Source organism: Hyperolius riggenbachi, chromosome 9 (assembly GCF_040937935.1).
Source record: "Hyperolius riggenbachi isolate aHypRig1 chromosome 9, aHypRig1.pri, whole genome shotgun sequence".
NCBI lineage: Eukaryota > Metazoa > Chordata > Amphibia > Anura > Hyperoliidae > Hyperolius > Hyperolius riggenbachi.
In genome coordinates this window covers 75,236,711-75,263,670 of record NC_090654.1, presented here as the reverse complement: position 1 = coordinate 75,263,670, position 26,960 = coordinate 75,236,711, and the positions used below count along the sequence as shown (strand labels likewise).

Below are 26,960 nucleotides of genomic sequence, written 5' to 3'. Positions count from 1 at the left end.
GGAAAAGCCGCCGCGCGGACTAGCGGCGAGGCGACTGGTTCCGCGTCCAGCTCGGTGGTTTGCACGCGGCAGTGTGCATCTGATGTGGCTGAGCCTGTTAGTGCACACAGATTGAGGAATACGCGCGCGCGCGCTGAGAGGCAGAACCTTTATGACAAACGAGGAGGGATCAGCTGACCAGGTTGGTCAGCTCATCTCAGTGCGGGCAGCTATTGGTTGATCAGCGATGGGTGGCGCTGACGAGCGCCGCTCTATATATACTTACTACTGATCATTCTCAAGTTGTCTGCCGTTGCGAACACTTACGTGAAAGCACTCAGACCTTAGTCAGATCCCACAGTGTGTTTGAACCAGGAGGACCTGGGAATTCACACTGAGCCAGATTACTATTGTGTATACTTCAGACTAGTTCCAGGGTGTTGAGACCACGGATCTCACACCCCAGACTAGGGAAACTGTGTTGCTATTGTGTTATATTTCAGACTAGTTCCAGGGTGTTGAGACCACGGACCTCACACCCAAGACTAGGGAAACTGTGTTACCATCGCGTTATACCTCAGACTAGTTCCAGGGTGTCGAGACCACGGACCTCACACCCAAGACTAGGAAAACTGTGTTACCATCGTGTTATACCTCAGACTAGTTCCAGGGTGTTGAGACCACGGACCTCACACCCAAGACTAGGGATACTGTGTTACCATCGTGTTGTACTTCAGACTAGTTCCCGGGTGTTGAGACCACGGACCTCACACCCAAGACTAGACATTGTTTGATATATGTTATGACCTATTTTGCATCCTGACAATCCTCCTGCTTTCTGATTCGGTACCTTCGCATATCTGATCACCTGTTGCCAACCCTGCCTGTCCCTGGATACCGAATCAGCCTATTGTCTCTGTACCTTATCTGCCCGTGTGTTGCCGACCCAGCCTGCCCGACCTTGCGAGCTATCTCTCTCCATTGAGAGATTAGTATCCAGTCCTGCTTATGACGCCCACCTTCTAGGTGTCACTCAGCCACAAGGCCTTCGTGCTATTCAGCCTGGGGCTCCACCCCTTTGGAAGTCTCAGGCTGGTGGAAGGTCTTCACACTTTCCAGAGGGAGATATTTCTCATACGGCCAAGGACCACCTACTGCTCGGGTGGTCTTACTCAAAGTCATTACTGTTGCACCAAACACTCACACTACAGAGGTGTCCAGAGGTTAGTTATACTTGTATTATTGGTGATTCTGCAGATCATCAATTATCAGGTATATATCTGTATTCTTGGTGATACTGCAGATCACCAATAATCAGATTCTCTCTGTGTGCTGACACCGATCGTTACACTGCCTGGTTGCAGTCCCACCGCAACCGACAGAACATGCTACAGGAGAGATCGTGACAATATATAAGAAGTACATTTCTTCCAGAGTAAAATAAGTCATAAATTACTTTTCTCCAGGTCCGGATTTACATCCCAGGAGCCTATAGGCAGAGATGTCCTGGCACCCCAGACTTCACCCTCCATGAACCTACAAACCGTCAATGTACTGCACCGCTGGCCAAGCTGTCATTCCTCCCTTACTTTCCTTGCCTGTCATAGGTAGCTACAGGTGCCATTTAGCATTAGGTAGCCAAAGGTACCCTCAGTATTAAGTAGCCAGTAGTGCCCCAAACTGAAGGGAGATCTCATTACTGGAATGCTGAGAGCTGGATGAGTAACCTCTCATTTATACTCTGCTCAGGACTCTGCATAGGGAAGGAGGGAGGGAGGGAGGCGTTAGGGGAGAGGAGTGACCCTCCTTTCCATCATCAGGCGCCTGTAGGCACGTGCTTACAGTGCCTTGTGGTAAATCCGGCCCTGCTTTTCTCCTATTTCGCTGTCACTTACAGTAGCTAGTTGAAATCTGACAGAACCAAAGGTTTTAGACTAGTCCAACACTTCATGGGAGATTCTTAGCAGTGCCTTTATTCTTTTAAAGACACTTTCTGAAAAAATATCTACAGTATACAAAGATGCTGGCCATAATGCTTCCCTGCGCTCACTCTGCAGTCAGAATCGGAGGGGGGAGCACGGAAGGCGGCCCGCGGATTGGAAGGGAGGGAGAGGTCAGGCTGCCATCCACGCGGCTGACTCCCCCCTCCATTACAGCGCCCCCACTCCTACAGCGCTCAGGGTGGCCGCACGGCCCTAGAAACGGGCCTGATTTATGGTCAAGAACAGAGCAGTTTAACTCGTTTAAAATGTGGAAACACTCGCCTAAAATCCCTAGCCACATTCTCCAGGGAAAAATGTTAAGAATTCTCTGCTTTTTTCACTAACAAAGTGTCTGCCATCCATGCATATATTATACCAACAACCTCAATGGACCCTCAGACTTTGCATGTGCCTATTGCCGTATGACCTTGGCAAGTATTTGACACTCTGGGTGAGAAAGATATTGGTGTTCTCATCCAAAGTTTCCTTCCTACTACCTGTGACCTGGATCCCAGCCCAACTGGTCCTCTAATGCAGTGCTCGGAGCTGATCAGACCAGCACTACACAAAATAACTCAGTGCTCCTTGCAAAGTGGGCTATACCCATAGGCACTTTACAAAAGCAATCATAAAACCCCTCTTGAAGAAACCATCACTAAATTCTGATTCTGTGGCCAACTTACCATTCCTGTCAAAAGTTAGCGAGAAGGTACTAGCCAACCAGCAAGAAGCCAGGCTTACAGATAACAATACAGGTTCTTCTCATAAAATTAGCATATTGTGATAAAGTTCATTATTTTCTGTAATGTACTGATAAACATTAAACTTTCATATATTTTAGATTCATTACTCACAACTGAAGTAGTTCAAGCCTTTTATTGTTTTTCTTATTGATGATTTTGGCATACAGCTCATGAAAACCCAAATTTCCTATCTCAAAAAATTAGCATTTTTCATCCGACCAATAAAAGAAAAGTGTTTTTAAAACAAAAAAGTCAACCTTCAAATAATTATGTTCAGTTATGCACTCACTACTTGGTCTGGAATTCTTTTGCAGAAATGACTGCTTCAATGCGGCGTGGCATGGAGGCAATCAGCCTATGGCACTGCTCAGATGTTATGGAGGCCCAGGATGCTTCAATAGCGGCCTTAAGCTCATCCAGAGTGTTGGGTCTTGCATCTCTCAACTTTCTCTTCACAATATCCCACAGATTCTCTATGGGGTTCAGGTCAGGAGAGTTGGCAGGCCAATTGAGCACAGTAATACCATGGTCAGTAAACCATTTACCTGTGGTTTTGGCACTGTGAGCAGGTGCCAGGTCGTGCTGAAAAATGAAATCATCTCCATAAAGCTTTTCAGCAGATAGAAGCATGAATTGCTCCAAAATCTCCTAATAGCTAGCTGCATTGACCCTGCCCTTGCTAAAACACAGTGGACCAACACCAGCAGCTGTCATGGCACCCCAGACTATCACTGACTGTGGGTACTTGACACTAGACTTCAGGCATTTTGGCATTTCCCTCTTCCCAGTCTTCCTCCAGACTCTGGCACCTTGATTTCCGAATGACATGTAAAAGTTGCTTTCATCCGAAAAAATAACTTTGGACCACTGAGCAACAGTCCAGTGCTGCTTCTCTGTAGCCCAGGTCAGGCGCTTCTGCCGCTGTTTCTGGTTCAAAAGTGGGTTCATGCTTCCATCTGCTGAAAAACTTTATGGAGATGAAGATTTAATTTTTCAGCACGACCTGGCACCTGCTCACAGTGCCAAAACCACAGGTAAATGGTTTACTGACCATGGTATTACTGTGCTCAATTGGCCTGCCAACTCTCCTGACCTGAACCCCATAGAGAATCTGTGGGATATTGTGAAGAGAAAGTTGAGAGATGCAAGACCCAACACTCTGGATGAGCTTAAGGCCGCTATTGAAGCATCCTGGGCCTCCATAACACCTGAGCAGTGCCACAGGCTGATTGCCTCCATGCCACGCCGCATTGAAGCAGTCATTTCTGCAAAAGCATTCCCGACCAAGTAGTGAGTGCATAACTGAGCATAATTATTTGAAAAACAAATGGACAAAAACGAGAGCCCCAATAGTGTGTTACTGTTGTTGTTATTTGGGCAAATAAAGGAAGGGAATTATACTCACAAGTGTGGGTTGCCGAATTAGGCAACCACTGATGTAGCAGGCGGGGATTTTGAACCTGTCTCCGCTCAGGTTAAAAGGTCGCTCTCTATAGAAAGAAGGTGCTCACACCCATCCAACTGGTGGATACAATAGTTGTGCAGAAGTACAGAGGCGCCCGAAGGTTAAAATAAATTCTGAAAGTATATTTTAAAAAGGGTGGTGCTGGATGAAACACCTCCCCAATGACAACAGATCGCACTGATTCGCATAAGGAAATCAGCTTTATTCTTACTCCACAACAATGTTTGCAACGCGTTTCACGGGTCTGATGCCCGCTTCCTCAGGCACATAAAAAGAAGCAGGGAGTAACTGAAAATAAAAATAAAAATAAAAACACACAATAAAAACACAAAATAAAAAAGAGCACGATAACCAACACAACAAAGGATAAAATCACAATAACAGCTGAAAAAATAATAAAACCATTGGTAGCAACAACCAAAAATGACAGACGAAAAATCGTCATAAAAATGACAATCACATTAGCCATAGCAATAGCCATAGAGGTACATGCATAGTCACTTTTCATAATCATAATCTTACATAAATTCGTTTCTATTATTCAAGTCCCTATACCTATCCATACACATATATATGCACATAGTCCCTCCTAAGGAGTGTTGTTCATTATCATAATTGAATAGTAAAAGTACTTCCACACTTCAGTACAGTAAATAAGTGATAAAAATACTCATACATATGTGAACATCAATATAAACACATGTACATATAGTAAGGGTACTCATTCGTATGTAGACAACCTATGCATATACACATACCTATACTAACCGTATTTGACTGGAGGGGACTTCTATTATTACCCTATATGAGGCATTGCCTCCTCAGGAGCATTCTATATACCTCCATACAAGTTTACCCCTTTTGGTCCCGCTATCCCCGGATGGTCATTTAATCTTGGGGGGAAGAGAGGTTCCTACCTTATCTTGAAAGTTTTCATTATAAACCGTGGACCCTAAATACACCTTACAATCAATTCAAGCGCATCTATAGAAATTGTACTGATATAAAAGACTATGACAGCCAATCCAGGATACTCACGGACAAATTTAGGGAACGCAAATATCCCAAAACTTTGATTAATGACGCAAAATCCAAAGCGAGATCCTCAAACACCAAACAAAGGACAACCAACCAGACACAACCTACGCATCAGGAAGGTGATAATAATAATACAGTGAGGTTCATCACAAAGTATAGCATACAACATAAAAACATTAAAAGTATCCTAAATAACAGGTGGGATATTTTAAGACAGGACCCCTTCTTGAGAGAAAACATTCCAAAAGATCCTATGGTGACCTTTAGGAGGGCCCCCAACCTAAAAGGTATATTAGCCCCCAGCAAACTAAGAAACAATACTGGTGGAAACTGTCCCATAAAACCAGGGGGCATTTATAGATGCCAGAAGAAGCGATGTCTGGCGTGTACATTTTTGATCGAAACGGACCATGTCATCTCACACACTAACAAAGTGAAGTACCCCATAATCGAACATATTAGTTGTGAATCTAAATTCATAATTTATGTAGCATCCTGCCCATGTGGCAAACAATATGTGGGCCGCACGACACAATTATGGAGAGAGCGGATAGGCCAACACAAAAGAAACATAATCAAAGGATTATTGACACATGGTCTATCCAGACATTTCTTATATAATCATAATAGTGATCCAGCAGGTGTGTCCTTCAAAGCCATAGAATCAATTGACCCAACGAGACGAGATGCAACCAACCTTCTTAAAAATAAAGAAATTTTCTGGATCCAGACCTTGAAAACCTTAGTACCAGACGGGCTAAATGAAACACTAGAGAAACCCTATTAAAATCATACCCTGCATCATCCCCTGAATAAGGGAATGTACCACGGTCGCTCTTTTTTTAAAAAACAAGATGAGGGGTTTTTCTCCCACTCTTGATCTGTTTTGTCCTGTTGTCCTCTCGGAGACAACCACACGTTCCCCCCTCCCCCCCCCCCCCCCCTCCCCCAAGGTTTCCCTTCCCCCCCCCCCCCCCCCCACATGGCCATGACAGAATGCGATATATTATATTTGCACTAATTCTATTCTTGTTATGTGATGTCATTGGTGTGCTGAGGGTAATTATTTCCTCCCCCTTCCTCAGTATGTCCACACCCCTAGAGTTCACTAATAATAATATAACTCAATTTAATGATAATGATAAAATAATGATATTATGATATAATGAGGTAATATTATAGTAAAATGATAATATAATGATATTCTAATTTTTGGTTGTCCAAGTTTTCAATTTTAAATCGCATAGTTACGGTTCTGGAGGTGTAGTACGCCAGCACATCTAAAAATATAGTATGTCAGCGTAATATATTTTCCCCACACAAACTAAGGGAATAAGAAAATATAATATAATAAAATAAACGAAGCTACTACCAGTACCTGAGGCTTTTAAATTGTTCATATGGTATATATCATGGAGTGTACACCAATTTTAAAATCAAATTAATTTTATAATTTTATGATCACATTAGTATCCCATATAATCTTCCCCCAACAAACATTGACAATGGGATTAGATGAAGGATGTAACCAACCATCCCCCCTGGTACAATGACGGGGAAAAGCAAGTCCGTATGTCCCAAATAAGCCACCATCCTCTTATCAAGAGGTTCGGTATACTTGCGTTCCACTCAGCGCTTCCGGATTCCGGAACTCAGGCCGGAGATGGAACGCAAGCCTGTGTGGAGCGCAGATGTCCGGGGAGGGCTGGCACTAAGCTCCGCTGACGTGAGCGCTTTGATCACCTCCGGCGGAAGTGATCAAGCGTTTGGAGCTGGACCCACACAGTGAATTTAAGGAGCGAGGTTTGGCGGTGACAAGTCACAGAGGTGCCAAACCCGCTCCCTGACAAGATAAGGTAGGAACCTCTCTTCCCCCCAAGATTAAATGACCATCCGGGGATAGCGGGACCAAAAGGGGTAAACTTGTATGGAGGTATATAGAATGCTCCTGAGGAGGCAATGCCTCATATAGGGTAATAATAGAAGTCCCCTCCAGTCAAATACGGTTAGTATAGGTATGTGTATATGCATAGGTTGTCTACATACGAATGAGTACCCTTACTATATGTACATGTGTTTATATTGATGTTCACATATGTATGAGTATTTTTATCACTTATTTACTGTACTGAAGTGTGGAAGTACTTTTACTATTCAATTATGATAATGAACAACACTCCTTAGGAGGGACTATGTGCATATATATGTGTATGGATAGGTATAGGGACTTGAATAATAGAAACGAATTTATGTAAGATTATGATTATGAAAAGTGACTATGCATGTACCTCTATGGCTATTGCTATGGCTAATGTGATTGTCATTTTTATGACGATTTTTCGTCTGTCATTTTTGGTTGTTGCTACCAATGGTTTTATTATTTTTTCAGCTGTTATTGTGATTTTATCCTTTGTTGTGTTGGTTATCGTGCTCTTTTTTATTTTGTGTTTTTATTGTGTGTTTTTATTTTTATTTTTATTTTCAGTTACTCCCTGCTTCTTTTTATGTGCCTGAGGAAGCGGGCATCAGACCCGTGAAACGCGTTGCAAACATTGTTGTGGAGTAAGAATAAAGCTGATTTCCTTATGCGAATCAGTGCGATCTGTTGTCATTGGGGAGGTGTTTCATCCAGCACCACCCTTTTTAAAATATACTTTCAGAATTTATTTTAACCTTCGGGCGCCTCTGTACTTCTGCACATAATTATTTGAAGGTTGACTTTTTTGGTTTTAAAAACACTTTTCTTTTATTGGTCGGATGAAATATGCTAATTTTTTGAGATAGGAAATTTGGGTTTTCATGAGCTGTATGCCAAAATCATCAATAAGAAAAACAATAAAAGGCTTGAACTACTTCAGTTGTGTGTAATGAATCTAAAATATATGAAAGTCTAATGTTTATCAGTACATTACAGAAAATAATGAACTTTATCACAATATGCTAATTTTATGAGAAGATCCTGTATATTTATTACATTTCAGTCAAGTTTCAAGGAAAGGCACAGCACTGAAAAGCCACTAGTCTGAGTACTGAATGTTCTACGTATAGCAAGAGACACGCGTGAACAGGGATGCTCAAATCTGATCCTGGAGACAACCGGATAGTTGTCCGGGTTGAAGGAGAAAGTGTTTGTAGTCACGTGACCGGCGCATGCGGCTCTTGGAGCGCATCGTGGGAGGTGACACATACAGACCGAAGAAGACGTCATTTAGGTAAGAATGAACCCCCCTCCCACAGCTTTACTGGGAGATATCTGGATAGCAACTATCCGGATGTCTCCCGGATCGGATTTGAGCATCACTGCGCGTGAATGCTCGGTTCTGATTCTTCTTAACTTGTCTGGAGCTTTTGATACGTGGATCATGGAATATTAATCCAATGATTGAAGAAATACTGCAGCCTAAGGGGGGCTGTTCTCAGCTAGTTTCAATCTTTCCTGTCTAGCAGGACACAGCAAGTGTGCTTGGGCACAAACTACTCTAATTTAGTGCTCCTTGCTTATGGAGTCCCACAAGGTTCTGTGCTATCAGTATTACTCTTTGCAGTCTATATACTCCCAGTGAGCAAAATAGTCCAGAACTATGTCTTGAAGAGGAGCTGTTGGCCATACTATCTCAGAAAAAAAAACCACATATATAAGTAGATAAATACTTACATAACATATATATTGCATTGTCCACATTTTGATTTTAGTGATTTTTCTATAGTAAATAAAAAAGAAAATCCTTCTTAGCATTTCCCATTTTAACTGTGGCTATTTTGAAGCCAACCCTGATGTCCTTTCCTCCCTTACTCTCATCTGCCTGATTGTGTATGTATTACCCCCCTCCATTATAGAAAGTGCATTGTCTCAGCGTGAGAAATATTGGCCAATTAGAGAGGAACAGAGGTGTGGGAGGGGAAAACAGGAGGGGAAGGGGCTTCAGCCAATCAGGCTGCATGAGGTAGCAAACACAGTAAAGAAGCAAAAAAGGACAACCCAGCATGCCCTGCAACTTCCTTTGTGCGTACCAAATTTTGTGTGTACCAAATAAGAGTCAGGTAAATTGTGTAATGATCATTTATCAACAAGAAAAGTAATAGTGATTTTAACTTTTGGATTGCCTGGTTAGCATCCTTATTACTTTTTTACCAGATAAAAATAAAGCATTGATTTTTTATTTTATGCCCGACAGTTACACTTTAAGATACCATTACTACCAAGACCACACACAACCAGGCTCGTACTGATCCACCGAACTGCCGATGGAAACATTGGTGTGCCCCGCCTCCTGGGGGCCCCAGAGCGGGTACATCGCAGGAAGGGGGGAAATTGGGCACACAGAGCGGCAGGGAGGGGGGCCCTCACCTAGGGCCCCCCCCTTCCACGCTCCCCCTTCCACACTCCCCCTCCCTCCAAAATTGCAGCCAGCGGCAGCGAGCAGGGAATAGCTTTAACAGCATGATGACATCAGAGGAGATCCAAAGCTCTGCGTGCCGCTGGCTGGTCTCCATCTCCTGCAATGCACTGACCAATCACGTTATCACAGGAAGTACTGTAAGAGCGTGATTGGTGAGTGCATTGCAGGAGATGGAGACCAGCCAACGGCACGCAGAGCTATGGATCTCCTCTCTGATGTCATCATGCCGGTAAGCTATTCCCTGCTCGCTGCCGCTGGCTGCAAATTTGGAGGGAGGGGGAGTGCGGAAGGGGAAGCATGGAAGGGGGGGGGCCCTAGGTGAGGGAGGGGGGGAAAGCTCCCCCCCTCCCCACTGCTCTGTGTGCCCACTGCCCCCCCTACCAAGCTGGGGGGGAACTTAGACCTGGCTGCCTACCTAACTGGGGACGCCTGTGACCTGCCTACCTAAACTAGGGGGGGGGCTCCAGGTGAGGGAGGGGGGGAGGCTTGGGGAGGCTTCCTCCCCCTCTCCGCTGCTCTGTGCCCACTGCACCCCCTTCCAGCATGGGGGCCCCCACTAACTGGGGACCTGCCTTTGTGGAGATATCTGCTGCCAATCTAATTGTACTTTGTGGGGATATCTGCCGCCAATCTAATTGCATTTTGTGGGGATATCTGCCACCAATCTGATTGTATTTTGTGGGGATATCTGCTGCCAATTTGATTGCATTTTGTGGGGATATCTGCCGCCAATCTGATTGTATTTTGTTGGGAAATCTGCCGCCAATTTGATTGCATTTTGTGGGGATATCTGCCACCAATCTATTTGCATTTTGTGGGGAATCTGCCGCTAATCTGATTGCATTTTCTCGGAAAATCTGCTGCCATTTGACTACTTGATGAATTTTCATGAGGCATGTAACTACTTGATTATTTTATCTAAAATGTATCTGGTCGGACCTAATCTCTGTGAATAACACTGCTACTTATTTTGTGTTTTTTTTAAAGTCTGCCCATGACTCATCATGACCACGCCCATGTTCCAGTGCATGGTGACACTCACTTATTTTTGCTGCGGCGCGCTGGGGGAGGGGGGGGGGCCCAGGCTGAAACTTCCTTGGTGGGCCCTTAGTGTCCCAGTTCGACCCTGCACACAACTATATCTGTCCTTCAAGCCTGGCACACAAGACTCATCAGCAGGGCCGGATTTGTACTCTTTACCGCCCTAGGCCACTGTCACCAGCCGCCCCCCTTCAGTATAGGTAGCGAGATGACCCCTCCCCCTTCTTTCTAGTATAGGTAGCCAGATGACTCCTCCCCCCTTCCCTCTAGTATATGTAGCCAGATGACCCCTCCCCCTTTCCCTCCAGTATAGGTAGCCAGATGACTCCCTTAATCCCTCCTTTTTCCACACCCCCACCTTTTTAGTATAGACAGCCAGCTGCCTTCACACCGCAGTAGCCATCAGTGTCACTCATTTCTCCACTCGTCTCCAGTGCAGAAGCTTCCTCTTCCCCAAGTCCATAGCCGCTGGCCACAATGCAAGCGTGCACAGAGAGCAAGGTGGCTAGCAGCAGAGTACTGCAGTCAGGCACTCGCCTGATCTCCCTGCATTGCAGCATTTGCAAGCTTGCAAATGCTGCACCAGTTTAGTCTGCTGTTTTGGTGCCCCTGCTTCTGTGGTGCCCTAGGCCATGGCCTAGGTGGCCTTGGCCTAAATCCGGCCCTGCTCATCAGCATCCATCAATGCCAGTCTAGTGGAATTACAAAACTGGATGAACATCAGCTGGTTGGGGCTGAACTCTGACAAAACAGAGGTATTGGTGGAAGGCATGCCACACATGAAGGATAAAGTCCAAAGGTCTCCCCACTTCAAACTAGCAATTGGGGGAGATGCCATGCACTATAAACACTCTCTGCAAAACTTGGGGGTGATCCTGGATTCAGGGGTGGCTCTAGGCTACTGGTGGCCCTGGGCAGAGAAAGAACCAGTGGCCTCTTCGCCCACCAAAGTCAATATGGTATCTTATGCACAGTAAATGGCCATGTCCAATGCAGACACTGCCTTTACTAGTGCTGGCACAGCACACGGATGCAATGTCACTGTGACCTGCAGCCCTGCAGTGACGCGAGACACTGGTGTGTGCATCCATAGTTACCAGGTCATCCTTCGGTGAGTGCATGTGGTGAATGGTGGCCCTGTGCACGTGCGGAGATGTCACATGCCTAAAGCTGTCCCTTGTCGATGGAAAGCTAACATTCGGACAGCAGGTATCAGCTATCATCAAATCCTTATTTTTCCATCTGAGAAACACAGCAAGAATTAAACACCTTATCCCAGCTGAAGACCTACCTTCGCTACTTCATACATTTGTATCCTCCCTCCTGGTCTACTCCAATTTCCTATTCATTAGATCCCTAGCTCTATTGGCTGTTTATACAATACAATAACATTTCTATAGCGCTTTTCTGCAATAGGACTCAAAGCACTTAGGCTATCTCAGATTCAGTAATTCGTAGCAGGATGAAGTATTCACACAACAAAAGTTATATTTCTGCAAATGCCAAACTGAACAGGTGGGTTTTCAGTCTAGATTTAAACACCTCTAGAGATGGAGCTGTCCTGATCTGTTGAGGTAAGGAGTTCCAAAACATAGGGGCAGCATGATAGAAGGCTCTGGGACCAACAGTTTCCAAGTGGACTCTGGGTATGACTAGATTATTAGAACCTGTTGAATCTGAGAATGCGGGGATTGCTACGCAGCTGCAACATTTCTTTCAAGTATCCAGGGCCTAGATTATTCAGTGATTTAAATGTCAGTAGGCCGATCTTGAATAGAACCCTCCATTCTATAGGTAGCCAGTGAAGGAAGTGGAGGACTGGCGTTATGTGGTAGTGACGGGGTTGGTTGGTTGGTTAGCAGTCTGGCAGCAGTGTTCTGTATCAGCTGTAGGCGGTACAAGTCCTTTTTTGGAAGGCCAGTGTAGAGAGCATTGCAGTATTCCAGTCGGGAGGTAATGAAGGCATGAACTAAAGTTGGTAGATCTTCTGGGGGATGAGGTGTTTGATTTTTGCGATGTTCTTAAGGTGAAAATAGGATGATTTCACCACAGCAGAGATGTGAGTTCTGAAGTTTAAATCCCCATCAATTAAAACTCCCAGGCTACGCACATGATTAGAGCTGCGTAGATCCGTGCCTCCTATTCACAGTGGTGAAGACTGCAAGTTAAGTTGTTTTGTTGTCATGCACTGCCCTCCGTTGTTGGAATCAGTGAAGTAGCCGGATTAGCCTCCGAAGCCGTACAGGGTACGCCCCTGGTGCTTGAGGGCGTACACCACATCCATGGCGGTGACAGTCTTCCTCTTGGCGTGCTCGGTGTAGGTGACGGCGTCCCGGATGACGTTCTCCAGGAAAACCTTCAGCACTCCGCAGGTCTCCTCATAGATGAGGCCGGACATGCGCTTGACACCCCCTCTGCGGGCCAGGTGGCGGATGGCGGGCTTAGTGATGCCCTGGATGTTATCCCGGAGCACCTTCCTGTGCCGCTTGGCGCCTCCTTTCCCGAGTCCCTTCCTGCCCTTTCCTCGACCAGACATGATAGAAATACTGCTTCTTCTCTGCTGTACTGGCGAACTATCCGATGTTTGGCTCTCCCTATTGGCTGTCTGCTACATCCAGGCTCTGGTTTGCATCAGAGGAGCCTATAGGCACAGATGTCCTGGCACCCTAGACTTCGCCCTCCATTTTCCTACTCTTCCTTACTTCCCTTAGGTAGCCCTCAGTAAGCTAGAGGTGCACCCAACTGAAGGGAGATATAGTCAGTGGAATGCCGAGAGCAGGGTGAGTAACCACTCATTTACGCTCTGCATAGGGAGGGAAGGAGGGAGGCGCTCAGGGAGGAGAGTGAGCCGTCTTTCCATCATCAGACGCCTGTAGGCACATGCCTACAGTGCCTTATGGTAAATCCAGCCCTCGCGACATCAGTCAACTTTTGTTGAGATTGGAGATTGTGAGTTACCGGCTGGTTAGAGCTAAAGATAAATACAGCACTCTTTTACTTGATTTACTGTGAATTGCAATTCATTGACATTTCTTGAGGTATTTACCCCACAATTCGATAATTTACCTCACTAGTTGGTAACTTTTTCAGTGTAGTAATAGGTTTAGTGAATTAGCATTTGGTAAGGTGATATGTAATATCAGCTGTTTTCTGCATTACTGAATGCTGCAATTCTTAGTGAATTGAGGCCAATGTAGTAGCTCAGACAAAACAAAGCCAGGAGGTTGAAGGCGGGAGCATACTGCACAATGCGGCTAACACAAGCTGTCGCTGTTTGTCATGTCCTACAGTCACGGCGCATCACTTCCTACAGTCACTGCGCATCACCTCCTATAGTCACTGCCATACTCAGATGTCTTATTAGCACCAACCACTTCTAGGCATGTGCTAACTGATAAAACTGGCCCTGACTGGAATACTAGCCAGCCTATTTATAAAAGCAGGTTTACCAGAGAAACTGCAGTATTTCTCTACTTTTGTTACCAGCAATTAATGATTGCAGTTGGAGATCTGGTACTCTTTTCCAGTGAATGAAGCTGTGGATTAAACCTATATGGGTATTTCAAAATAGAGATCAAAGTACTGATTGCCTGGACAGCTAAAGAGAGGCCCTTTCAAGTCCAGAACTGCTCCTGGAAGGTTGCAAGTGGCCCGACAGGTTACTGAATGCTAGGAGTGTCCCTGGAAAAGTTTCTAGATAACTAGGGTGCCAATTTACAAAGCTGTGGGAATGTCAGTGATAAGTATACTGTATATCACTGATTTACCGCTGCAAACATGAAGTGAACAAAAAAGCTGATACAGCAAAACTCTCATAACCAGCATAAGCAGGGATTGCTTGCCAGTTGCTTGAGTTCCTCCCCCCCCCCCCCCCCCCCTTCCCCGAGAACATTAAGCTGGGTAACACACGGTACAATTTTCCGTCAGATCGGCGGATCTATCAAATAATTTCCTACCAGTCCGATTAGATTTTGTTCGATTTAGCAATCAATTTTGGGTTCTTATCAACGCAAAATTGATAGCAAAATCTACACACAATACATTTTCTTATCAGATCACCGGTTGATCTGATGGAAAATTGTACTATGTGTATATTAAATCAAATTACCCCTTTTCTGTCATCTCTTCAGGATCTAGAACCAATTGTGGGAAGGTCGCCTCAGAAAATTTGCAGGCTAGTGTCTGACTAGGACTCAGACCACCTATTCTTATACCCAATCCATTCAATATGGCTGCCTAATTTTGTAATTTGCCTCAATCTCTGGTCCTGATTGGATTAAATTTCCTTGCAACAATCTTATTTTATTTTGAATTCCTGACTTCTAATTTATTTTCTTTACAAATCGCTTATTTATCTTATCGGTGGGAATTTTGTAGTTGGGCATATTTACATATACTGACATCTGCTTATCAGGTCTATCTGATGTCTTTTGGAATGATTTGAAGGGCATTTGACTCTGGTAGATGCTCCAGACTATAAGACACACCTAGGTTTAGAGGACAAAAATCAGGGGGGAAAAAAATACTAAACCTTGTGTGTCCATGTTTCAGGGACATCTTGTGGATATCCTCCCCCTTCCCTCAATTATTGTGTCTCCCTTGTACCTCTTGTATCCCCCTGTGTCATCCTCTATTCCTTTTGTGCCCTCTTTTGTCCCCATGTGTCCGCCTCTGTCCCCCTTTGTGTCCTTCTGTGTCCTCTATTGTCCCTCTTGTGTCCTCCTCCATACCCATTTAAGTCCCTCTGTGTTCTTATTTGTCCCCCTGTGTCATCTTTTTTGCCCCAAGTCCTCCTTTTTATCACTTTGTCCTTGTTTGTCCCCCTGTGTCCTCCAGTTTGTGCCCGTGTTCTCCTTTTGTCCCCCTGTGTCCTAGTTTGTCCCCCTGTGTCCTCCTTTTTGTCCCATTTCCTTGTTTGTCCCCCTGTATCCTTCATCCTTCTTTTTGTTCACCTGTGTCCTCCTTTTTGTTCCGTGTCCTTGTTTGCCCCATGTCATCGTTCCCCTGCCCCCCTTTGTGCCCCGTTTGTCTTCCTCCGTCCCCCTTTATGCCCCATTGTCCCTGTCCATGCCCCCCTGCATCGTCCCTTGTGTTCCCCTTCACTCTCCCGTGCATATTTAAAAACAGGGGCAGTACGACTCACCTGAGCCATCAGCTCCTGCAGTGATTAGAGAGTCTTATATTCCCAAAAATATGGTCTCAACTATGATTTTAATTTAAATATTAATTTTAAAAAATTATTATTATTTCACTCTTTATAAGGAATGTATTGATTATAAAGAATTTATCCGTGATATAATACTTGCATCTATTACTGGGCAGCACGGTGAAGTAGTGGTTAGCGCTATCGCCTTGCAGCGCTGGGTCGCCGATTTGAATCCCATCCAGTTTGTATGCTCTCTCCTGTGTCTGCATGGGTTTCCTCTGGGCACTCTGGGTTCCTCCCACATCCCAAAATCATACAGATAAGTTAATTATCGTCTGCAATATGCGTTTTCTAGGAATCCCTGGTGATTCCCTAGTGCTAGGCAAATTAAAGTGTATGACTGTAATTCCACTACCGCGATTGGCTGAAATCATAACTGCAGTGCCTGTAGCATTTTGGAGCAATTGAATTCAGTGAATGCAGGGCCCAAAATCGCACTCCCTGAAATTGCTGTTTTTAATGATAAAATCGATCCCAACAGCAATTTGAAAATTCTAGGGTCCCCACCCTAAAAGGGTGGCCCTGGCATGCATGGTTTAGAACTTCAGATGCGCTTGTTTATAGCCCTGTAAACATCCAAAACGCTCCCTGCTGCCTTAAAATGTACCTGAGCCAAAGCCAAAAAGTAGAGAAAAAAGAGGAAAGCCTCTGGATCCTGTAGAGGCTTTCCATGGCTTTCCGTGGCGTCCTTTAGTCCTCCATTGCCGCTCACGGACAACCCAAGATTTCCAGGCTTGTAGGAAGTCTGCAAAACATCACACATTCTGATTAATAAATTAAACACATGATTAACCCCATAAGGAAAGCCAGTAAAACATAACTTTTATTCTGAAAATTAAAAAGCTGAGCTGCAATATATGTTGAGTAGTGATGTTGGAGAACACTTTGCCAGTGAATAGCTATGGGCATCTTGACCCCTGTACTACTTCCAGGTCGCAGTGACCCGCAGAAGTATTCATTCCCAGGGCCGGGTGCGCCTGTGGCCGGGCACGCTTCGTGACATCACGCTCATGCGCAGAGTGTGCCCGGCCACAGCCGCGCAATCAAGGACGTGCACTGCCGGGTCAGAGCATGCGTACTAATGAATGCATCCGACCCAGGGCATGTGTACTACTGCAGGTGATTGCGACCCGAAAGTACAGGGGTCAGGCTGCCCATAGCTTTGCGGTGAGCAGTTCTGTGAACATCTCTAATGTTGAGATTGATTGACTAAAATGAGGGCAGGATCAAAATGGGTTCTGGATCTTATATAGGAAAAAACACTTAGTGGGACCAGGATCACTGTACCCTCGATTAATTAAATGTTACTATTTACATTAAAACCCCTCACCTTCCCTTTTAGGAAGTCTGATCGGGCCGCACTCCTCGTCAACTACAAGCGTGGCCATACTGCGCCTGCACAAGTACAGCCGCCCCTGCGCAGTAAGCCAGCGCTCATTCACAAATGGTTCTCTGCTACTACAGTGAAAGACAACTTCAGATAAGATTTTACTGCAGGAAAGTTCAAAGGGTCATTAGCTCTGCTCTGTATCATAGTTTAAAATGCAGAGTGTAGTTGTAAACTGCAAATGTTGCAGAATGATGCAATGTTATACAAAAAAGCTACAGAATCTTCTCATAAAATTAGCATATTGTGATAAAGTTCATTATTTTCTGTAATGTACTGATAAACATTAGACTTTCATATATTTTAGATTCATTACACACAACTGAAGTAGTTCAAGCCTTTTATTGTTTTTCTTATTGATGATTTTGGCATACAGCTCATGAAAACCCAAATTTCCTAACTCAAAAAATTAGCATATTTCATCCGACCAATAAAGGAAAAGTGTTTTTAAAACCAAAAAAGTCAACCTTCAAATAATTATGTTCAGTTATGCACTCACTACTTGGTCGGGAATGCTTTTGCAGAAATGACTGCTTCAATGCGGCGTGGCATGGAGGCAATCAGCCTGTGGCACTGCTCAGGTGTTATGAAGGCCCAGGATGCTTCAATAACGGCCTTAAGCTCATCCAGAGTGTTGGGTCTTGCATCTCTCAACTTTCTCTTCACAATATCCCACAGATTCTCTATGGGGTTCAGGTCAGGAGAGTTGGCAGGCCAATTGAGCACAGTAATACCATGGTCAGTAAACCATTTACCTGTGGTTTTGGCACTGTGAGCAGGTGCCAGGTCGTGCTGAAAAATTAAATCTTCATCTCCATAAAGTTTTTCAGCAGATGGAAGCATGAACCCACTTTTGAACCAGAAACAGCGGCAGAAGTGCCTGACCTGGGCTACAGAGAAGCAGCACTGGACTGTTGCTCAGTGGTCCAAAGTTATTTTTTCGGATGAAAGCAACTTTTACATGTCATTCGGAAATCAAGGTGCCAGAGTCTGGAGGAAGACTGGGAAGAGGGAAATGCCAAAATGCCTGAAGTCTAGTGTCAAGTACCCACAGTCAGTGATAGTCTGGGGTGTCATGACAGCTGCAGGTGTTGGTCCACTGTGTTTTAGCAAGGGCAGGGTCAATGCAGCTAGCTATCAGGAGATTTTGGAGCAATTCATGCTTCCATCTGCTGAAAAGCTTTATGGAGATGATTTCATTTTTCAGCACGACCTGGCACTTGCTCACAGTGCCAAAACCACTGGTAAATGGTTTACTGACCATGGTATTACTGTGCTCAATTGGCCTGCCAACTCTCCTGACCTGAACCCCATAGAGAATCTGTGGGATATTGTGAAGAGAAAGTTGAGAGATGCAAGACCCAACACTCTGGATGAGCTTAAGGCCGCTATTGAAGCATCCTGGGCCTCCATAACATCTGAGCAGTGCCATAGGCTGATTGCCTCCATGCCACGCCGCATTGAAGCAGTCATTTCTGCAAAAGCATTCCCGACCAAGTAGTGAGTGCATAACTGAACATAATTATTTGAAGGTTGACTTTTTTGTTTTAAAAACACTTTTCTTTTATTGGTCGGATGAAAAATGCTAATTTTTTGAGATAGGAAATTTGGGTTTTCATGAGCTGTATGCCAAAATCATCAATAAGAAAAACAATAAAAGGCTTGAACTACTTCAGTTGTGAGTAATGAATCTAAAATATATGAAAGTTTAATGTTTATCAGTACATTACAGAAAATAATGAACTTTATCACAATATGCTAATTTTATGAGAAGAACCTGTATATAACTGAAAATAAAAATATGAGACTATTTTCTTTGCTACTAATGTTCTATTAATTATCTGTACTACACATACAATTCATTATATCATAAGCTTTTTTTTGCTTCAGTGTCACTTTTAAGTTTTGACAGTCTCAGGTACGAGCGCAGTTTTTCAGTGTTATTCAGCTACCATACAGACAAATGCTGAATCATTTCAGTCTCAGGTAGTTTTTTAAAACCATACAGTCAGAAACATGCTGAATTATTGAACTTTTAACCTGTGCTTTGTCCTCAGATGTTGCTTTCGCAGACAGGAGTTTTGCAACCTCTGATTTGTTATTGCTGAGAGTTGTGTCATATTCCAGCTGCAAAACAAACTATCATTTTAGAGCCCTGGATTCTTATCCTTTATGCCTAGTACGCACAATGCAATTTTCCCATCAGATCGACTGAAGATTTCCAATCGTTCGATAATTTCCAACATGTCCAATCTGCTTCAAATCAATTGGAGATCATGACTGCACAAAATCGATCCCTTTCTTGATTGTATGTTGGAAATTATTGTACAACAGGATATTTTTTATCGATCTGAAGGCAAAATGGCATTATGTGCACCAGGCATTAATGTAAAACAAAGGAATGCACATAGATGTTTACATAGATGTACAGTGGTATGCAAAAGTTTGAGCAACCTTGTTAATCGTCATGATTTTCCTGTGTGAATCGTTGGTTGTTACAATAAAAAAAGTCTGTTAAATATATCATATAGGAGACACACACAGTAATATTTGAGAAGTGAAATAAAGTTTATTGGATTTACAGAAAGTGCGCAATAATTGTTCAAATAAAATTAGGCTGGTGCATAAATTTGTCATTTTATTGACTCCAAAACCTTTAGAACTAATTATTGGACCTCAAATTGGCTTGATAATAAGCTCAGTGACCCCTGACCTACATACACAGGTGAATCCAATTATGAGAAAGAGTATTTAAGGGTGTCAATTGTAAGTTTCCCTCCTCTTTTAATTTTCTCTGAAGAGTAGCAACATGGGGGTCTCAAAACAACTATCAAATGACCTGAAAGATTGTTCACCATCATGGTTTAGAGGAAGGATACAGAAAGCTGTCTCAGAGATTTCAGCTGTCTGTTTCCACAGTTAGAAACATATTGAAGAAATGGAAGACCACAGGCTCAGTTCAAGTTAAGGCTCGAAGTGGCACACCAAAAAAAAAAAATCTTGGAAAAACAGAATCGACGAAGGGTGAGAACAGTCAGAGTCAACCCACAGACCAGCACCAAAGACCTACAACATCATCTTGCTGCAGATGATGCATCGTTCAACCATTCAGCGCACTTTACACAAGGAGATGCTGTTTCCAAGAGTGATGCAGAGGAAGACTGTTCTCCAACCACAGCACAAACAGAGCCGCTTGAGGTATGCTAAAGTACATTCGGACAAGTCAGCTTCATTTTGGAATAAGGTGCTATGGACTGATGAAACTAAAATTGAGTTATTTGGGCATAACAAGGTACGTTATGCATGGAGGAAAAACAACACAGCATTCCAAGAAAAACACCTGCTACATAGTAAAGTATGGTGATAGTTCCATCATGCTGTGGGGTCTGTGTGGCCAGTGCAGGGACTGGGAATCTTGTTAAAGTTGAGGGACGCATGGATTCCACTCAGTATAACCAGATTCTGGAGACCAATGTCCAGGAATCAGTGACAAAGCTGAAGCTGCCCCGGGGCTGGATCTTTCAACAAAACAACAACCCTAAACACTGCTCAAAATCCACTAGGCATTCATGCAGAGGAACAAGTACAATGGTCTAAAATGGCCATCTCAGTCCCAAGACCTGAATATAATTGAAAATCTGTGGTGTGAGTTAAAGAGACTTGTACATGCTCGGAAGCCATCAAACCTGAATGAACTTGAGGAATGGTCTAAAATACTTTCAAGCAGAATCCAGACTCTCAGTGGAAACTACAGGACGTGTTAAGAGGCTGTAATTTCTGCAAAGGGAGGATCTACTAAATATTGATCTAATTTTGTTTAAACAATTATTGCACACTTTCTGTAAATCCAATAAACTTAATTTCACTTCACAAATATCACTGTGTGTCTCCTATATGATATATTTAACTGACATTTTTTATCAAAACAACTAACAATTTATACAGGAAAATCATGACGATTAACCAGCCTGGTGTTCTATTAAAGAGACTCTGTAACATGAAAAAGATCCCCTGGGGGGTACTCACCTCGGGTGGGGGAAGCCTCCGGATCCTAATGAGGCTTCCCACGCCGTCCTCTGTCCCACGGGGGTCTCGCTGCAGCCCTCTGAACAGCCGGCGACAGGCCCGACTGTAATTTCAATATTTACCTTTGCTGGCTCCAGCGGGGGCGCTGTGGCTGCTTTCCTCTCCGAACTACACGGAAATACCCGATCTCTGTCGGGTCCGCTCTACTGCGCAGGCGCCGGAAACTTGCGCCTGCGCAGTAGAGCAGACCCGACGGCGATCGGGTATTTCCGTGTAGTTTGGAGCCGACAGCCGTCAGAGCGCATGCGCAGGAGCCAGGAAGGTAAATATTACGTCACGGCTGCACGGAGGGCTGCAGCGAGACCCCCGTGGGACAGAGGACGGCGTGGGAAGCCTCATTAGGATCCGGAGGCTTCCCCCACCCGAGGTGAGTACCCCCCAGGGGATTTTTTGAGGTTACAGATCCTCTTTAAGATCGCCAGGCTGGCGACCAGACGTTTTTTTTTTTAATAAAAAAAAAACTATTGCATGCAGCCAACTGAAAGTTGGCTGCATGAAAGCCCACTAGAGGGCGCTCCGAATGCGTGCTTCTGATCGCCTCCGGCGATCAGAAGTAACAAGAAAGGCCGCGATGAGCAGCCCTTCTTGTTATGCTTTCCTCGTCGCCAGCGGAGTGACTTCATGGACGTCAGCCGACGTCCTGACGTCAGTCGCCTCCGATCCAGCCCTTAGCACTGGCCGGAACTGTTTGGTCCGGCTGGGCTGGGGGGACCCTCTTTCGCCGCTGCACGCGGCGGATCGGCGATCAGGTAGCACACGCGGCTGGCAAAGTGCCGGCTGTGTGTGCTCCTTTTTATTTCATTAAAATCGGCCCGGCAGGGCCTGAGCGGCATCCTCCGGCGGTACTGGACGAGCTGAGCTCGTCCATACCGCCCAGCTGGTTAACAAGGTTGCCCAAACATCCGACTGTACATGAAGTAAAGGTGCGAGGAATTTTGGCTGCTGGGAAATAGCCAATAGTAGAATATCTGTAACATTTACAGATGTTCTGTCACGCTTGGAGGTGTATTCTCCACGGTCAGCACGCGATGCATAAGCTGACGTGAAGGGGGTACACACACCAGCACAAGGAATCAGGATATCCCCAGTTTAGTGGAGGAGAGGACTGACTCCAATAGGAGATTGTGGTGCACAGAGCCAGTGCAGATCCGAACAGCCACAAACAATACTTTCGTGATAACGTCTCAGCGCAAAGTAGCGCTGAGCGCATAAACCAGAACTGAGGAGATCAGGACAGGTAGACAGAATGAACGCTTGCTTAAAGAGAGTCTGAAGCGAGAATAGATCTCGCTTCAGACCTCATAGCTAGCAGGGGCATGCGTGCCCCTGCTAAAACGCCGCTATAGCGCGGCTTAACGGGGGTCCCTGTCCCCCCAAACCCCCTCCGTGCAGCGGGGGAGCGCTTCCTGGTTGGGGCAGGGCTAACCGCCGCAGCCCTGCCCCATGCGCGTCTGTCAGACGCGTATCTCCGCCTCTCCCCCGCCCCTCTCAGTCTTCCTTCACTTAGAGGGGCGGGGGAGAGGCGGCGATGCGCGTCTGATAGATGCGCTGGGAGGCAGGGCTGCAGCCGTTAGCCCTGCCTCCAGGAAGAGTTTTTCCTACGACCATTTTACGACCAACTTTTGCGGGGGGTGGGTTGGGGGTGAAGGGACCCCCGTTAAGCCGCGGGATAGCGGCGTTTTAGCATGGGCACACGTGCCCCTGCTATATATAAGACCTGAAGCGAGATTTAGTCTCGCTTCAGTGTCTCTTTAACTAGCCACTACTTAGTGACAGCAAGCGTCCACAACAAGAGAGACTGGAAGGAGGCAGCCAATGCGTTTGCAGCGATGGCGTGCCTCACAAAGACAAGACAGGATAGTCAGGAAATAGCAGGATCAAGATAGATGAACGTAACACAGATAAATATACAATAAGTATGTTTTCCTAGCGTATTACAATTACAGCTATCAATGAAACTATTTGTAACGTCTGACTAGCATATGTATATATCGGCAATGAACCGATCTATGACATAAGCAGGAACACTGACTAGGACTGGAGCAATACAGGGAACAGGACTCAGAAGGATTCGCTATCTCTTTGCAGAGATGAACGCAATCCACAAACGGTAACAGGACAGGATTCAGAAGGATTCGTTATCTCTTCGCAGAGATGAACGCAATCCACAGACAGAACCAGGAGCAGGTTAACTAACTCAGCACGGGTGATCACGATACGCGCAAACTACCAAAACGTGCTGGAAAGCTGACTAACTGAACACAGGATATAAACAGTTCGTGTACGTATATATCAGCGTCACTGATGTATCAACGTAACACGAATACAAGGAAAATAATAAACGTGCTGGTATGCATATATATTGGCAATGAACCAATATATGATGCAAGACCAGCAAAGTATCTTTAGAACAAGAAACACGATCCGGGACTAAAGCAACAGCAAGACAGGCTTAACTGAAGCTATGATAGCCCAAGGAGCCCTGCAGGAAGCAGATCTTTATACTGAGGTCATCCAATGGGAGCAGACATGCAGATTCCCACACAGGTGAATGGTAATTATTCAATCCTGAGCTGGCCAGCATTGCAGAGCCACTGCAGATAGAGTCAGCAACTAGTTTGAGTGCAAACCAAACTATGCAAGCAAATGCATGTAATGACATCAAAAACTGCTTGTCTTCAGTCAAACTGCAGCCAACAATACATGCTGCAGACATGATCATAACAGTTCTACTATTTAACAGTGGTAATTTTGATAGGAAAATATTGGTAAATGTTACCAATATTTTACTACAGCTAAACCTAGCCCTGCACTCACACAAAACCTTACTATGCCTAACCCTAACCACCCTCCCCTTCCTGACGCATTGCCGTAACCAAGCATATGTATTATTGTGCCACCAGGGAGCTGGGCGTAGGGTCAGCCAAATAATAGCCCACCATTTATCACGCAGCAATTTCAACCCAGAGACGATATTTGCATGGGTGACTATGGTGGCACACAAATTTCCTTTTTCTGTTTATCTCACCACATTCTATGTTTATACCTCCCAACTTTTTAAGATGAGAAAGAGGGACACTGTTAGCTTGATTCCTTCCGAGGTGGCTGCACGATCACTTTAGCAGCAGTCAGACCTATGGATTCAACTCCCTGGTTCTTAGTGAAAAGTCCCTCTCCAGCTGGGAAATGCACTGACACGACACTCAAGTTGGTGACAATGCATCTGAAATCTTTATTTACAGGTCAGTCTTATATACACCCTGATGTAGGGGAAAGAACCAGGTTAAACCGGTGTGCCCATGTGAAGTAGTGGAGACAATAGAACAGACATGGTAGAGACAGTAAAAACAATAGCATGTGTTGTTCTGTAAACACTGGCAGAGGTAGAATTTGTGCATGTGTTAATTTCTCAATGGACCAGGTTTTTTAACAACAATGCGTGAATTGGTCTGAGTCTTCAGATCTCTGTCACAGTGGCTTGTATGGTAATATACCAACTGGGTATTGAAATACAGGTATTGTATTCTGTCTCTCAAAGGTGCCTGGAACTTCTAGAGTGTTAATTATTAATGTATCCGTAAAGCACTGTCTGGAGGAATGTGCTGCTGACTAGTTGGAGCAATGATGTCATTTTAAGATAGATTTGATGTGCTGTATATATTTTAATATCGGTGATTTAAGTAGCACATTAATAAAACCTTTCAGACACTTAAGCCACGCCCCTGCCACGCCCCTGATCACGCTCCCATCACACATCTAGTCACGCATGCCTTAAAGATTTCATAAGAAAAATGTTTTGTTTTATCATTCAAACCACACTGGTCATTTCTATCCTGTTTCATTTTCCTTCATTTTAACATTTTATAATTAGTAATATATCAATATAAAGAATGGGAATAAAGTTCTTTAGAGTCAATCAATCACGTTTTTAGAACAGAAATATATATATTTACATAGTAAGAGGGACAAAGTCCAGAAAGAGGGACACATGAGGAGGAAAGAGGGACGAGGGACAGGGCTCCCAAAGAGAGACTGTCCCTCTAGTTGGGTGCTATGTATGTTGTTTAATGGAAAGTAGAGTTTGCTATGTGTAGACTGGCTCCTACAGTGTTCATACCTCCCAACTTTTTGAGATGAGAAAAAGGGACACTTAAACCATGCCCCTGGCCACGCCCTCACCACGCCTTTAGTCATGCATACCATAAAGATTTCATAAGAAAAATATGTTGTTTTATAATTAAATCCACACTGGTCCTTTCTATCCTTTTTTAACATTTTAAAATTAGTAATATATCAATTTAAAGGTTGGGAATAAAGTTTAGAGCCAATCAAACACATTTTAGTAGAGAAATATATATACTTACATAGAAAGAGGGACAAAGTCCTGAAAGAGGGACAAATGAGGGGGAAAGAGGGACAGAGGGACAGGGCTCCCAAAAGGGACTTTCCGTCCGAAAAAGGGACAGTTGGGAGCTATGAGTGTTCCTGGAAGGAAGAGAGTTACATGCAGTGCTTAGAATAACCTGTAGGTGTCACTCTGCGTTCTCCCTGCAGCCGGCGCCCGGCCCTTTGGGGAGAATCACGTGGTCCACATTCTGCCTGCTCATCCTTATCACGCATTCTGAGAAGACCATGTGCTTCAGGCGGGGCCTGGTGGTGACGTTGTAGGTGGATGTTTCGGGCGGGAAGGTAGTGTAGAGACAAGACGGTGTCCGCTGAGGATCAGACTGACATTACTGTTGCCGTCTGACATGCCGCCTACCGGGCACGATGCTCTCCGGAGCCGCGTGCAGGAGCTGCTGGAGAAGAACCTGGTGATGATCTTCAGCAAAAGCTACTGCCCATTCTGCAAACGGGTGAGACGGGGACTGGCCTTCCTGCCTGTCCTGTGGGGGGAAACAGCGTGGCAGCTGGATAACCTGCTGCAGGGTGTTCTACAATTCCCAGCATGGCCTGACTGCTGCAGGGGTACTACAATTGCAAGCATGGCCTAGGTGCTGCAGGGACACTATTTCCAGCATGGCTTGACTGCTGCTTTAGGGGTACCAAAATTCCCAGCATGACCTGACTGCTGCTGCAGGGGGTACTACAATTCCCAGCATGGCCTGGGTGCTGCAGGGTGTACTACAATTCCCAGCATGGCCTGGGTGCTGCAGGGTGTACTACAATTCCCAGCATGGTCTGGTTGCTGCAGGGGGTACTACAATTCCCAGCATGGCCTGGTTGCTGCAGGATGTACTACAATTCCCAGCATGGTCTGGTTGCTGCAGGGTGTACTACAATTCCCAGCATGGCCTGGTTGCCGCAGGGTGTACTACAATTCCCAGCATGGCCTGGGTGCTGCAGGGTGTACTACAATTCCCAGCATGGCCTGGGTGCTGCAGGGTGTACTACAATTCCCAGCATGGTCTGGTTGCCGCAGGGTGTACTACAATTCCCAGCATGGCCTGGTTGCTGCTGGGGGTACTAATATTCCCAGCATGGCCTGGTTGCTGCAGGGGGTACTACAATTCCCAGCATGGCCTGGTTTCTGCAGGGGGTACTACAATTCCCAGCATGACTTGGTTGCTGCAGGGTGTACTACAATTCCCAGCATGACCTCTTTGCTGCAGGGTGTACTACAATTCCCAGCA

The 26,960-nt window shown here is 45.0% G+C and overlaps 2 protein-coding genes and 1 long non-coding RNA gene across 3 annotated transcripts in view; 2 read left to right on the top strand and 1 right to left on the bottom strand.

Annotated features, from left to right (window-relative positions):
• The window catches only part of LOC137532508 (uncharacterized), a 30,150-nt gene extending 4,134 nt beyond the window's left edge, over window positions 1–26,016 (bottom strand). The window contains exons 1-2 of the long non-coding RNA XR_011023943.1: window positions 25,851–26,016; window positions 16,462–16,599 (exon numbers count right to left, since the gene is read on the bottom strand). This is a non-coding gene — a long non-coding RNA (uncharacterized lncRNA). The remainder of the gene's footprint in view (window positions 1–16,461; window positions 16,600–25,850) is intronic.
• The window catches only part of CHST13 (carbohydrate sulfotransferase 13), an 841,732-nt gene that overhangs the window by 472,691 nt on the left and 342,081 nt on the right, over window positions 1–26,960 (top strand). The window lies entirely within an intron of this gene.
• The window catches only part of TXNRD3 (thioredoxin reductase 3), a 61,170-nt gene continuing 60,197 nt past the window's right edge, over window positions 25,988–26,960 (top strand). The window contains exon 1 of the mRNA XM_068253077.1: window positions 25,988–26,183. Coding sequence (XP_068109178.1) covers window positions 26,079–26,183 — 105 coding nt within the window. The 5' untranslated portion in view covers window positions 25,988–26,078. The remainder of the gene's footprint in view (window positions 26,184–26,960) is intronic.